Genomic DNA, 15,226 nt, shown 5'->3' with positions numbered 1-15,226 from the left:
GGTGTTTTTATGTCATCTTCATCACTACAACTGTTTATCAAACACTAAAATAATGCAAACATGGTACCATTCCTATCTCCTGCCATTTTTAGTTCGATTTTTAAACACTTAGTTGCAAAGATTCAAAAATCTATATAGGTACCATAACACAAACCAAAATGAAAGGAAAAATATTTGAGTAAATTTTAGGGAAAGATATATTAAAAACGTATTCAGATAAGATGAACTAATTTCACAAAAGGAGTCAGAAAATTTTATTCCGATTTAAAAATCTGTGTGTCTGAATCATTTACTTTCTTCATAGCATTTGATCAAGTGGAGAAGACTACATTGTTTTTAAAATTTTATATAGCCATACAATAATACACTTTAGGAAGTAAGACCTGAATTTATGTATGATGACTATTCTGATATGCGGATTAGATAAATACAAATTTTCATCCAATTCAAACATTCTTATTCTAAAGCCTTCCCAATATTTTATTAAGTAAAAATAGTTTCCCTATTTAATTGATCAAAGATGGTACAAGATAAACCTAAAAGTGAAGGTTCTGCATTTGCTTTTTCAAAACTAACTGCACTTCATATAAAATAAATGTTATATTTAAAGTTCCAGAGGTTTTCATGAAACTCCAAGATGCGAAGCAGCTTAATAAACTTATTTTTGCTACCCACTGTCATACTCACTAAAGGTTTCATTAATGAGTCTTTTAAAGATTATTTTTCTAGAGGTTTAATAGAGGTTTTCGAAATAAACAGCTGAAGTTACTTCAAGATTTAGAATATGGTTTATATATTAGAAAGTTAAGAATTAATCAAAGAGAATAACAATAATCTTTGCTTCCAGTACCTTTGTCTTTGGTTATTTACTAGATGCCTCTTGGCTAGAGGTATTTGGGTTAGCAGTGGTTGAAAACACATGGAATCGACAGATGAATGGGTAAAGAAGATGTGGCACATATATACAATGGAATATTACTCAGCCATAAAAAGAAATGAAATTGAGTTATTTGTAGTGAGGTGGATGGACCTAGAGTCTGTCATACAGAGTGAAGTAAGTCAGAAAGAGAAAAACAAATACTGTATGCTAACACATATATATGGAATCTAAAAAAAAAAAAAATGGTTATGAAGAACCTAGGGGCAGGACGGGAATAAGGACTAAGGACACAGACCTAGTAGAGAATGGACTTGAGGACATGGGGAGGGGGAAGGGTAAGCTGGGACAAAGTGAGAGAGTGGCATGGACATATATAACCTACCAGGTGTAGAATCGATAGCTGGTGGGGGGCAGCCGCACGGCACAGGGAGATCAGCTTGGTGCTTTGTGACTACCTCGAGGGGTGGGATGGGGAGGGTGGGAGGGAGGGAGATGCAGGAGGAAAGAGATATGGGGATGTGTGTGTATGTATGGCTGATTCACTTTGTTGTAAAGCAGAAGGTAACACACCATTGTAGGGCAGTTGTGCTCCAGTGAAGATGTAAAAAAAAGAAAACATGGAAATATTTTAAGGAAATCATCTTTATGTGTTTTAGTTGTTGATACCATAATCAGCCTCTGAAACACAGAGGAATTTATTACGTATTTTTTAATATGCAACATCAGGTTCAACTATTTATTTTGAAAAAAGAACTTACTGTGATAGTCTGTAACTATACTTGAAAACTCTAAACTGGACCCCAGTGAGCCCGAGTGTAGTATATGGGAAAGAAGGTGGAGTATAGTCTGTTTTGGTATGTGTATTGGAGTGGAGTAAAAAATAAAAGTTAAATGATATTCACCTAGAAGTAAGTTCAGGTAAAAATAGAAGTCTCAATGCTACGAAACTGTATGAAGAAAATCTAATCAACATGTACATACATCAAATATTATATTTCAGCGCCAGTAAATTTTGAGGATTAATTAATTAATATTAATTTGTATATTTTCTCTTCTATATTTCCTCTTTATATGTTCTAATCACTTATGACAAAAAAATTCTACTTTTCATTTCTGTTAACTTCCATGGGCTCTGTGAATACGTACAGCAATAGATTAAACTAATGTATGAAATGAAACCATCCACTGATATATTTCTTCCATATTACTCATTTATGTTCCAGGAAAATAAGGATTTGGATATTACAAAAATAAGTTTAGTTTGTGAAACTGATGTTCATGAAGAGTTTACTTTTAAAATAGAACTTTGTAAGCCTAAAATTTTATTTGTTTATAATATTCATGCATCTAATAAATAAATACTGATTTATCATTTGTGTGCAATCAATGCCTGATATCAGAGATCTGAGACTATATTATTGTACATTGCCTGAATCAGTCTGTCATTAATTTAGCATGATATGATGTGTTAAAACATTTTGTTTAGAGTCAAAGGCTTAGGTGCATACTAATGCAGAAACTCAAAAACAAATAGAATCCCAAATAATCTGAAAATGTCACAAATATTAATTATATTTAAAATTATGCCATAGATTATATAACTAAGTACAGGGACGCAATATTCTACTGACCCTCTGAATTTACATTGCTTTTTTTGAAAATACATACTGTGTGTGTGTGTGTGTGTGTGTGTGTGTGTGTGTGTGTACATCTCTATGTGTACATATCTGTGTGTGTGTATATATATAAATATACATATACACACACATTTCAACAGAATACAGAAAATCTTCCATGTAAAACTTATCTATTAATCCATAATATATTACACAGCTTTACTTTGTTACACTTTGAAAAATAAATTATTCAGAAATTATATAAAAACAATCATCTCAGTAATGACTAATATCTCAGGAGTGCATCCCTTTATGGGGTCTGGTCTGTTTGTTCTGTTAATGATTGACTAAATGAAAATTAAAGCAAGAGTTTCCAATGATTGAAGAATTAAAAGAAAGAATGTGATTATCATAACTGGCAAATTATAATTGGAAAGGAGCTTTTTACCATGACCTTCACATTATTAAAATAGTGATTTTTTAGAATTACAGGTCATCTTTTGCAGTATCTCTATTTTACCTTGGAAACATTCACAAAGAACAGAGAAAGGCAAAATATCAGACTTGTACATTTCATTAAATTAATCTCTGAAAGGAGGAAGTGAAGAAAATGTTCTTTTCTCCAAAGAAAATAATACAAAGTACTAAGAGGAAAGTCATTTGCTCTTCCCAGGAGAATAGCATGCCTGTGTTTAAATCAACCAATCTCTGTTAAAGTTTCCCAGGCGTTACAGTCACCATTGTCTACTCATTCTCTTACTGAACAATAGAAAACATCACTGCTACACCCACGGGGGAAGAAAGTAGGTCACCCTTTAGAGTTTACAACTTCGCTTTATAGCATATATTGATTGTTACTGTTAACTCAGTTCATCTGATTTAATAATATTCAGCTTAAAATAAAGTTTGATTTACCTCAAAAACTTCTTCATCCAAAATTCTTGTTCCAAAAACTGTAATTCCACTGGTGTCAACGATTGCTCTCTCACTTCTGTCAAGTGGTTTTGTGGTTTTCATCTTACAATCAACAATCATTGTCACAGTTTTCTTCTCCACACTGATTGCTACCCGGTGCCACCTTAAAAAGCCAAGTAATTCTTTTGTAAGTTCCAAAGACGTTGCCAAACCATTATTCACAATTAAAATACAATGTATTTTAAATTATACACATAATCTGAAAGTATACAAAATGTAGGCTCATTTATTAATCAGTTAACAGGTGACTACTTACTATTAACCCAGAACAGTGCTAGGTACTCAAAAAGACACACCAGCACTGTAAGATGCACAGCAGGATTGGCTGTCTATGTTGATAAGAAAGTGACCATCCTTTGCTTCACTTTGTGTTGTAACAAAAGCTTAATCTCACCATGTCCTGATGACGGTATTTGATAGAGATTAGGGGCGGGATATGGAGTAATTAATAGTTTCTATGTACGTAAATGCTTTCTTCCAAAATGGAATTCCACTTAAAAAAATTCTGCTGGAGAGATCCCCTGAGATAGACTGTAAAAGGGTATGTCTGCTAATTGAATGAACGCTCCATCTGGAACAACTGAACGTTCTAATTGTAAGACACAATGTGCTTCTCTGTCTTTAGGCACATTTATTTCAAGTGCTTTCATTTTCTTTTTCCACTTCAATTTCAAGACAGTTATAGATCACTACTGTGGGCAGGATCCAAGACTGAGACACAATATCTCTCCTTCTTTCCAGGGTTGGCAGGAAGTGGGAACATTGAAAGAAAGCATAGTCAACGCATGTGTGGAGTGAGTCTCAATTCACTCTGAAGCTACTGCTCCAGCTAATTCAGGGCAGTGATGACAGACCTGGGGGGAGACGTGGCCAGCCCTTTGGAAACATAAATACCCTAATCATACTGTAAAATGGTGGGTTTTATTAACAGTATCTGGTGCAAACATAAACAACTAAGTGGAACGCACTTGGATTTTGCAAGCCACTCTATTTTTTTTCCAAACGAAAAGTGCTAAATTAATATTCCAGAAGTTTCTAGGACTAGATCCATAAAATAAAGTACCCAAAAAGTTGCAGGAGGCTTTCTAAAATATCTGTTTCATGTGACTTGGCACGGCTACTGATGAGGACCAAGTATATTTCCATGTACACTTAATCTTTGGTCTTTCCGTAGCACTTTCAACTAGCATAGGCATCTGCTTGGTTTGACTTGAGCAAAGATTTATATGAGGAGGCACTTAATACTGTGAGAGTAAAATTTACACATGTTTCTGCCAAGAAGCCTGTGTCTTAAATTAAACCATCTCTACTATTGTGGGTATGTGCTTTTCATTAACAGAAAATAAAAATGAATTCTTTCAATTGTTGAAAGATGATTAGGACTCTAAACTTGATATTTTTGTTGAATTAATTTAAGCTCTGATAATAATGTCATAATCATGGTATCACATATAATATTCAAAATATTAAATTAACCCTAAGTTTTGGAGTCATTCTTAATTATTCTTTTTCTCTCATACTACACATTCATATCATCAGAAAATCTGTCAATCCTATATTCACAGTATACACAGAATTCAAAGGCTCACAACTTTGTCCAAGTACCCATGCCTCTCACCTAGACTCCTAACTGGTCCCTGCTTCTACTCTGATGCAACCAGAGTGACAATTTAAAAAAATAAGTCAGATCAAGTTTCTGTCTTGCTAAAAACTAATATAATACTCTCAATAAAAACTGAAGTCCTTACTTTGCCTCGCCCTGTCAGTCTCTGATCTCATGTCCAAATTTTTGCTTTCTGATTCCCAGTATCCCAGCCATCGCTGCCTCTTTCTTGTTCCTTTCACATATTCTTCACTCTGCAGGGAATGCTCTCCTCTATATCCCCACATGCCCACTCTCTCACTTCCAATATGTCTTTGCTCAATGCAACTATGTCAATGAGGACTGCTCTGTCTAAAACAGTACACTCTACATTCCTGCCCCTGATATATTTTCATTCATAGAACTATCATCACTTTTCATATGAATTATTAACGATAATGATGTAAATTACTCATGAAAGCCCAGTTTTCCCTGCACAGAGATGAAGGTTTTTCCATGGTCCTGACAATGATAATCTGAGTGTGAATCTTTTTTCCACCTGAACAGCTATTTCTTTCTTATGTCTACAACCAAATGTCATATTTCTGATAAATATTTTTAGTAGTCTGAATTCAGCAATAAAATACCGAGTAAATTTAATAAACATTTATTTGTCTTTAGCTGCTCCCTAAGTGATAGGCAATATTCACAACACAGAATTCAGAATTCAGCATGATTTTGAGAAGAGTGTGGTTGTTACTGGAAAGTGCGACTACCTGAGTTCAAACCCTATCTCTGCCACTTTTCAAATATATGTTACTTAAACTCCCAGTGCCTCACTTACCTTATCTGTAAAATGGGTTTATTAATATTATTTTCTTCCAAGAGTCGTGAAAAATTAAATGAGTTGACTATGTATAAAGTGTTCAGAACAGTACGTAGCACATATCGATGCTATATAAAGCTTCCTATGATTGTCAATATTAACATGATTGGTAAAGGAAGTCAAATCAGGTCATTCTTCAGCTCAAAAAGTCTACAGTGACTTTCAATTTCACTTAGAATAAAATCCGAAGTGTTTACAACCGCCTACAATGTGTTATACCATTTGGCCTCCCACTGATTCTCCATCCTCATCATCCCACACTGTTTCTGCCACACTAGCATCCTTGATGTTGCTTAGACCAAATCAGCCACACCCAGAATCAGAGGTTGTGTATTCACTTTTCCTCCATCTGGAAGAGTATGCTTTTAATTATCAGCATGGCATGCACCCCTCCTCCTTCACATGTCACCTTCTTAGTGAGACTATCCCTGACCTCACTCCTTAAAACTGCACTCTCCACCATCATCCCCTATTCTCTTCACTGCTATATTTTTCTCTCTCTCTCACTTATCACCATCTGATAAACTATTTATTAGTAAGTTTTTATTGTTCATTATGTGTCTACCCAGACTGTAAACTATGTATGATTAGGTGTTTTATTGTTTTGTTCATTTCTATATCACCACTCCCTAGAAAACCTGCATCACACTATATAAATATTTGTTGAATGATCAAATGAAAGAATTGTTTTCAACACAGCTAAAACATTGGATTATTGTGCTACTTACTTTCCATCTGCGATGTTAACAGTTCTAAAGAGGGGGTAGTCTTCTGGGGCAGGTTTCCCAGTGTGGTCTTCATATAGGAAAACAGGTGATCTCCCAACCTCCACACCAATTTGCTGAATACCATGCTCATTATATATAGATAAAAGGAAAGACTGAATTCCTTTTTTGGGTTTTACTGTAAATAATATTGAAAAATCCTCTGGAAAAGTTCCTCCTGGGAAGAAAATGCCAAAGAGTCAAAAATTCTAAATTTTCAAATTATTCCTTGATCACCTTATTCTTTTTGAGCTTACTAAGTGGCCTTAACAAGTAACCAAAGTTCAAACAGTAATAACAATACAGATTTAAAAACCAATGGAGAAGGGATTCTATTAATCTTTGTCTGAAACAATTGTTGAAGCTGTATTCAAACTTTACCACCACTCATTTAAAGCACAAGTATTATGTAAAATTGAATTCATGGTTAGGAAACAAGATCATACTGCCAGTTCAATATCAAACACACAATAAGCACTTTTAAAACACTTAAGTAGAAATTCTGGTGTAAGATTTGTATTTTCTGCCCTTATCTAATCTGTGGCCATCTATCCTCTCTTTAAAGTGGCATTGTAAGGACACAACATATGAAGGTACACTTTTAGTCATCTCTTCACAAGCTAAAGAGTTTCTGAGCAGTTTTTCCTATCACACAATGAAGTTTCACTAATAAAAAGCTTATGTCATTGTAAGTCAGAACTTTTAGATACTCGGTTAATTTGATTCTAAATTCAAGAAGGAATTTTTTTTTTTTCTTTTCCCTCTCATCATCATATCCCAAATATCCAGCATTGGGCCATATCTACATAAGTTCTTAGTAAGCATTTATTAAATAAATATATAAATTAAATGGTTACCACAAGTATATCTCAGGTAGTTAAGCAATGACTATTGTATATTTTTTATAAAAACACTGCATATAAAATTGTGGGTTCTATTTTTCAAAAATAGTTTTACATATATATCTTATTTAATCCTTTTACTACCCTGGGACAAAAGTAAAGCAGGCATTGTTATTTGAAGGATGAGATTATTTAAATTAAAAAGTTTTCCATATGCAAAACTGGTGTATATGTGCATATATAATCAATGATATCTGGGCCAACACCAAGAGATTCCATATTCAGTCCATTCATTCCATATTCTATTATGTATAGTAGTATAAAATAATAAAAATAAATGAATATGACTGCCATGGATTCAAATTCAAAAGACTGTAGGAGACTAGCAATTTTACTTCTAAGAATTTACAGAGGTGATAGGGATACTTATATGTAAAGATATTTTGTTAAGTCAATTCATCAGAACACTATGAATAATGATAAAATGTTAAAATCACCTGCAATGGTTGGGACTGGATAAATAAAATACGAAACATTTATATAGTGGAAATCTATGCAGCCACTTAATGTCATGGAAAGATGTCTTATGAAGTGGAAATTATTTAAAATGTTGTGGAAAGTAAATAAGAATATGTCACAAAAAAAACAGCCAATTAATGTTAACCATTTGGTTCTAATCTATCTATCTAGAATCTAGATAGATATCTCCAAACTAAAAAGTGTTTATTTAAAATTCTCAATTTTAATTTTTAAAATAACTTACCAATAATACAACTTCACTATATCACAAATATATCATAAAAGCCTTGCTTTCATGGCAAAAAAAAAAAAAGATATAATATATATAGAGAGAGAGAGGAAGAGAGAGAGAGAAAGTTTTGTTTGATTAGATTTGTGTCACAGATATATCCAATTTTATATTCATGAAAATCAATAGAGAAAAATAATCATGTGTATAAAATTGAAAGGTAATAAAACACATCAATTAACAAAAACACCTTTTAGCTGCTTATACTACAAATAAAAATCTAGGTAATTCAGCTTATTATTGAGGAAGCTCCACAGCAAATAAGTTTTTTCTTCAAATGAATAGCTCAAAATGTTGAGAATTACAGGACTTCTTTCCCTAAATACCTCAATTTTCAAATATCTCATACATTGAAAAATGATGCTGAAATATTATGAGGTGGAGAAAACAATATCTTTTTCATTTTTGCAAAAACATTATGATATAAGATCTACATAGAGACATTTAGAAAAAGAGGAATTTCAGAAAATAGTATATTCATATAAGGCTAAATAAGTTGTAACAAATTTTAATCATCCAGTTTATATAACACAACTTTTGAAAATTGTCAACTTCAAACTACACTGAGTAAAATCTTTCAATTACGGAAGTATTTCCCAATTTAAAATTAAGCAATAAGGTTTTAATTATAATCTTTACACTATGACCTTTAAAAAAGAAAATTTAGTTGTCTAAAAAATCATGACTTGATGTCAAAATGTTCACAGTATAATCTAGACATCTACCTTAGATTCCTCCCTATTATATACTAATCAAAGTTGTTCATAACCAACTAAATTTATCAGAGAGAATTCACTATGAGATAAGTTCAACAACACAAAGTCAACCACTTAAGATGTGAAATTTTATCTAAAATGGTAGTGATCAGTATATATGATCCAGATAAAATGTGGAATTTTGCAACTTAAATAATATGTTTTGAAATCTATAAATACAAACTAACAATAAAGCATCCTCTCTGTTAAATGACTGTTGTTAAAGAAAAAAATGTTATTACTACCTTTAATAAGTGTGTATACATAAATCCTATACATGTGACAATAATCATAATTCACGCTGAGTATATCAGATTCAATAGTGATTCTTAAAATGGGCTTTTAACCTCAACAGATACTGCATCCATGAATACATTCGATATGAAGAAAGCACATTAACTTTATTATTTGATTTTAATTTTTAACTTGTGGTCGATATATTTCCATGCAGAATATGTCTCCGTTTAAATAAAATCTCTTTCTGATGTAGCTTAGTGGTTGGTAGGGTTTTTTAAATGAGGAGTGAAGGTCATTTGGCATAGTGGGAAAAGCCCACTTTAGTCTAAAAAACCCCAAACTGTCTCTCAGCTTCATATCATCCACAGGTTCTGTGATTATATTCAAATACTTCACTTTTCTAACTCCTAATCTATAATTTGGGTTTAAATATTCCCCTTTCCAGGTGGTTATGAACATAAAGATCAATATACACAGTTTCTTGCATAGCATCTGTCCTACAGCGGGTGTTCTAAAGAGGCCAGAAAGAATTTGTAAATTACAGCTTCTATTCAGTTCACAGGCACAGAGCTCTCAGATATTTAAATTCAAGGTCTCAAATTGGGACTTTGGAGGACATATACCTTAATTCTACAGAGTATTATGACAATATGAAAACTCTTACCCCCACCCCAATATTGAAGTTTCCAATAATACTGCTTACTTTATTCATTGGAAAGAAGCTGCTATTTTGTGTTTTTGTAATGGAAGAAAAAATATTCCAAATAAATTTTCAAAGATCTTTTTTACTATTTTTTATAGAGAATACTATTCACATTTTCACTGTTCAGATTTTTTTAATGGTGAATATGTCATTGGTAATTTTTATTCAATGCCGTTTAGTATTATTTGACAAGAAGCTCTATCCTCTAGGAAGATAAGCCTATAATCATTTGCACGGGGAAAAAATGAGGTCTTTACCATAGATATCTCTTCCTATCTGAACTATTCATTATTAGAATCACATACCTAAGACACAATGTTTTGAGAAGAGGGAGAAATGTTGATATATTCTGTTAACTGACATGGAAGGAGATCCTAGAGACATAGGTTGTATTCTTTTTCCAAGATAAAACAACAGAAATAATCAAAATAACTATCACACTGGAGGGCATAAAAACTGCCCTGAGATGATAAGCCAAATATAAAAAATTATAAACTAACTTCTTCAGTATTTCTACAGCATTTCCAGTAATCTATTTTTTTCTTTCTTGAAAATTCCCATCCTTTTCCTATTTCTGCATTAGAGTGCAAATAAATAGAAAAGCAGCTTAGTTTTTACTGTTTAAAACTTTCACATTTGATTTGAAAAATATTTCGTGGATTTAATAACCATTTTAATTTTAGTTTGTTGGAAAAATAATGCATTAATAGTCTTTATATTTGCAGTTTGCTACTTTTGTCCACCACAAATAATTGCAAAACAGGAAATATTTTGGAAGAATCAATGATTTATCAAAATAAATGTATTTTCAAAAATACTTTAAAATGTTCTTTCCCAAAAAATATGCTTTCTTGTTTTGTTAATTTTTAGTACTTTGATTTATAATTTTTCTGTTGTTAGAAAACAGTTTTATGTGAAAATAGGGAACTCAAATTCCTTCAGGTGAAGACAGTAGAGAATAATATGAAGAATTTAAATGATAAATTGTTTCTGAAAAGATCCCAAAACACCAAAAAGGGATACTTGATAATACAGACAATATTGGCCTTGGCAACAGACAAACCCTGCATTAAATATTGGCCTCCTGTAATTTGGACAAATCAGAGAGTCTCAGTGAAACTCAATTTCTTCTGTTAAATAGGAGCAAGGCCACTCAACTTAGTGAAGTTGTAACAAAAAATAATCAACATGTATCCAATAGCAGGCAAGTACTCATAACAAGTTACCTGCTTAGAAAATGTGACACTCAGAAATTGTCATTTCATTACTCAACTCCCTTTCCCTACATTATCATGATTTCTAGATAATTAGTACTATTAGGTCATTTAGTGTTTTCATGGACAGAAAGAAAATATTCACTGAGTATTTTTCAAACCATTATGAAAAATCCCCCCATAATTGTGCATTATATAGCATAATAAAAGGGGAAAATAATAATTAGCAAAGCAGCAGTAGTCGTAGTAATAAAAAGAACATACCTGAAAATAACTGTTTTGTTGGGGCACTGAGTTGTGCTTGCTTTGAAACTCTGTAAGCAGTATCTGAACCTTTTGAATTCTTTCTGTTTGTGCAAAAGCCCATTGTTTTTGATATTCCCTCTGGAGAACTGTGAAAATCTAGAGCTTTTAGTACATCAACTGGAGCAGCTGAAAAATAAGTTAAAAATAGGAAAATGTAATTGAACAAATAATCTAATATAAAAATTAGTATTTTTTAAACAGAGGAAATAGTTTATAGTCCTACTCCTCAAATCTATTTATCTTTTGCCATGCTTCTCTAACATTTAGGTGGGGGGCTAAGGAGTGGAGCAGCAAGTAAAATATAAACTGTAACATTCTCAAAGTCAAAATATCTCAAATCAGAAATCAAATTACAGAGAAGCAAAGAGATGTTGAAAAAGCCAGCATCTGTATATATTCCATTAATTTCTAATAGATTTACTCTTCAACTATTCATAATCTAAACAAAGGTGATTCTGAAGATTCAAATTCACAATAAATGTTATATATAAATATTGTAAAATGTGCAGTTACTAAGCCATATTGTATACCCAAAGATAAGTTAAAAGATGTTTAAAAGAATAGGTAACAAATATAATGCTCTAGTTTTGAGTGCTTTCCTATGTTAGTTATTTACAAAGTATATGTATATATCTGTGTATTTGTGTGTGCCTTTGTAAGTGTGCATGCATGTATGTCTATGCATAATTTGTTGTTTCTAATCCTCTGCATTTGCCAGAGTAACTTCATGTACACTGCTTCATGCCTTATGATTTAGATTGAAAGTCCCTGGAGATAAGTAATTTTTCCCCCTTTTATATAGCCCTAGGGTGTCTAACACAGGGCCATTTATTGGCAGAAGCATAAATTTTCCATTCCTTCATTCCAGCTACCTCCTGCTACCATGAAGTAGTCAACATAAAATAAGTTTGGAACCTTAAACTTTCCCTTTGCAAGTATAATCCTGTTGGATAAACTTGATGTTTCAAACAGCTTTACTGGAATATAATTCACATACCATGCATTTCACCCATTTCAAGTGTGCAGTTTATTAGTTCTGGTATTTTATACTTCTTAAACTATTCATTTTCTAATTGTGGTAAAATATACACAACATAAATTTTGCCATTTTAACCATTTTAAAGTATACAATTTAGTAGCATAATTACATTCACAATGCTATGTAACCATTACCAAAATCTTTTTCCAAAACTTTTTTCATTACCCCAAATAGAAACTGTTTAACCATTAGGTGATAACTCCCTATTCCCCTCCTCTGCCCTGGCTCTGGTGACTGATAATCTACTCTCCATCTTTATGAAGTTTCCTATTCTAGAAATTTCATATAAGGGGAATCAGATAATATCTGTCAAAGTGCTAAACACAGAAGTACCCTATGCCCAAGCAATGCCACTCCTAGGTATATACTTAAGCAAATGGAAAGTCGGGGCTTAAAACAGTCACCTGTATGCGAATGTTCATTGCAACATTATTCACAATAGCCAAAAGGTGAAAACAACCCAAGTTTCGATCAGTATGTGAACAGATTAACAAAATGTGATAATATACATACAATAGAATATGATTCAACCAAAAAAGGAATGAAGTTCTGATACATGCTACCACATGGAACCTTTGAAACATTATGCTACATGAAATAAACCAGACATAAAAGGACAAACAATTTTTTAGACCCTCGAATTCCCTGGTCCACAACTGCCTAATTCACTAAGCAAGTCAAAAAATGAATTATGTGGTGTAAGTATTGTTATAAAAATAGACTTAGGACTCCATATTACTCAATATACTTATATTCTATTGAATTTCTATTTTATTCAAAAATAAAAATATTCAGAGAAGGCCATGTGTTAGCTAATGCATCACTGAGCATGTCTGAAACATAGGCCTGACTGCAAGTATTTAGATTCTAATTAAGGAGGGCCCAATAATTACGTAGGAGGCAGTATTTATAGTTTTATAGAGATGCACACAGTACTCTTTTGTTTAGAAGGAAAAGAGATCACTTCTGGCTGAAAGTGAGACCAATATTGTTGATTTGAAAAGTTTCAGTTCTTTGTTAAAAAAAGTAGAATTGCCATCTAATTTCAAAATATGTTGGGTTTTATAAGTACACTATTTCTGGGAGGATTTAGAATGAAAAAGGGACTGAATGTAAAATCAGGAAATACCATCAGCACAGTTTATCACACTCCACAAAATAGACAGTGACCTGCAATAGAGTGGTGTTCTTCGAAAATTACAATGTCAATTAATACTTTTTTATAATAACTAGAGTTAGTTATAGAATGTATGAATGGATGATCGAATGAGTACATGAGAAATGTGCATCTGGTCACTTCCTTAGTTAATTAAATTTTAGGCATATTAACTTCTATATGTACAAACATATGTGAATGAAGCTTTATATAATTTGCCTTTTACCTTATAACAAATGTACTTTAATAATGACTGTCTACCTATTTCATCAACCTTCTGAATGAAAATCAACATATTTTCCAGTAGACTACACATAGTTCCAAATTATTAAAAAGAAAAAAAAACTTTTTTTCTGGAAATCAGACATACTGAAGGGATCATTAACCCTATCAAATATGATCCCCTTTAATTTAGACTTGGAATATTTAAAAGAATAATAACAACTTTCAAGAACATTTTTTGCAGGACTCCTGCTTTCAATGGCCAATTTTTTTAGGCCAATAGTATACCTGACTACTTTTACATTCTTTTTTTCTCTTATCATAAAGCTAAGAAAATAACAACTATATTAACTGCCAGGCCCAGAGAGCCTAACATGTGACAGTCCTTGGGCTAAGTTCTTCCTAGCATTAACCGTCAAAAAACTTTGCAAGCCATGTGTTCTTATCCCCATTGTGCAGATGAAGGAATTGAGAACCAGAAAGCAAACTATGGATACTCCTAAAGTCTGTGCAAAATCAAATCTAAGTTCATTCCACTTCATCACCTTCATTGCTATAGCCCATAAATAAAAACACTGTGAAAAGTAACTTAAAACATAAATATATTAAGATAATCTTGAGCCAGTTCATTGATCCCTGATGTTTATATTTGCTTTAAATTAAACTCAATTCACGCTTCAGGGTATAAATTACTCTGAAGGAGACTGTTTCTAAAAGCACAGCATCTTATCTGCTTATTTTATCTTATCTTCTTGCTCTGAAGCCATTAGCAAAAGTACATCCGAATAGGGTAAAGACTCCAGGATCGACAAGAACACAGCTATGAAGGCTGTAATCCTTCTGTGAAGAAAAGGTTGCAGCCCTTGGTCACAGTCCCAACTGCATATCAGTAAATAATACATAAAATGGACCACAACTTTCCTTCTCTCCAAACTATCTTTTAACAGGATGACCTTTTCCAAGAGCACAGGTTTTGTCACATTTGTTAGTTCCTACTTTGAAAGCCATGTGATAAAAACACACTCCCTCTACAGGATTCAAAATAAGGGCTCTATTTTTAAAGACTAAACAAAGTTCTATGTAGAGACATATGATATGAAATAAAAATTCACTGTACAAGAAACAATCAAAAAATAGGGATATATAATAAAAATTGCAAATAGTTTTTTTTCTAAAAAGTCATCTAAAGTTACAAAACTGTATAACTCAGTTAATCAAGTCTTAAAGATTTTTCCTTTCAA

The 15,226-nt window shown here is 32.4% G+C and overlaps 1 protein-coding gene across 4 annotated transcripts in view; it reads right to left on the bottom strand.

Annotated features, from left to right (window-relative positions):
• COL11A1 (collagen type XI alpha 1 chain) overlaps nt 1-15,226 on the bottom strand; it is a gene marked incomplete at both ends in the record, with an annotated part of 195,096 nt that overhangs the window by 161,832 nt on the left and 18,038 nt on the right. For all 4 annotated transcript variants that reach the window (XM_082832567.1, XM_082832570.1, XM_082832568.1 and 1 more), the window contains 3 exons: nt 3,412-3,574; nt 6,668-6,881; nt 11,527-11,694. In XM_082832567.1, the coding sequence (XP_082688693.1) occupies nt 3,412-3,574; nt 6,668-6,881; nt 11,527-11,694 (545 nt within the window). The remainder of the gene's footprint in view (nt 1-3,411; nt 3,575-6,667; nt 6,882-11,526; nt 11,695-15,226) is intronic.

This window comes from Leucopleurus acutus, assembly GCF_964270905.1.
Source record: "Leucopleurus acutus genome assembly, chromosome: 2".
NCBI lineage: Eukaryota > Metazoa > Chordata > Mammalia > Artiodactyla > Delphinidae > Leucopleurus > Leucopleurus acutus.
The sequence above is the reverse complement of the archived record's forward strand: the minus strand, read 5'-3'. Positions and strand labels throughout refer to the sequence as shown.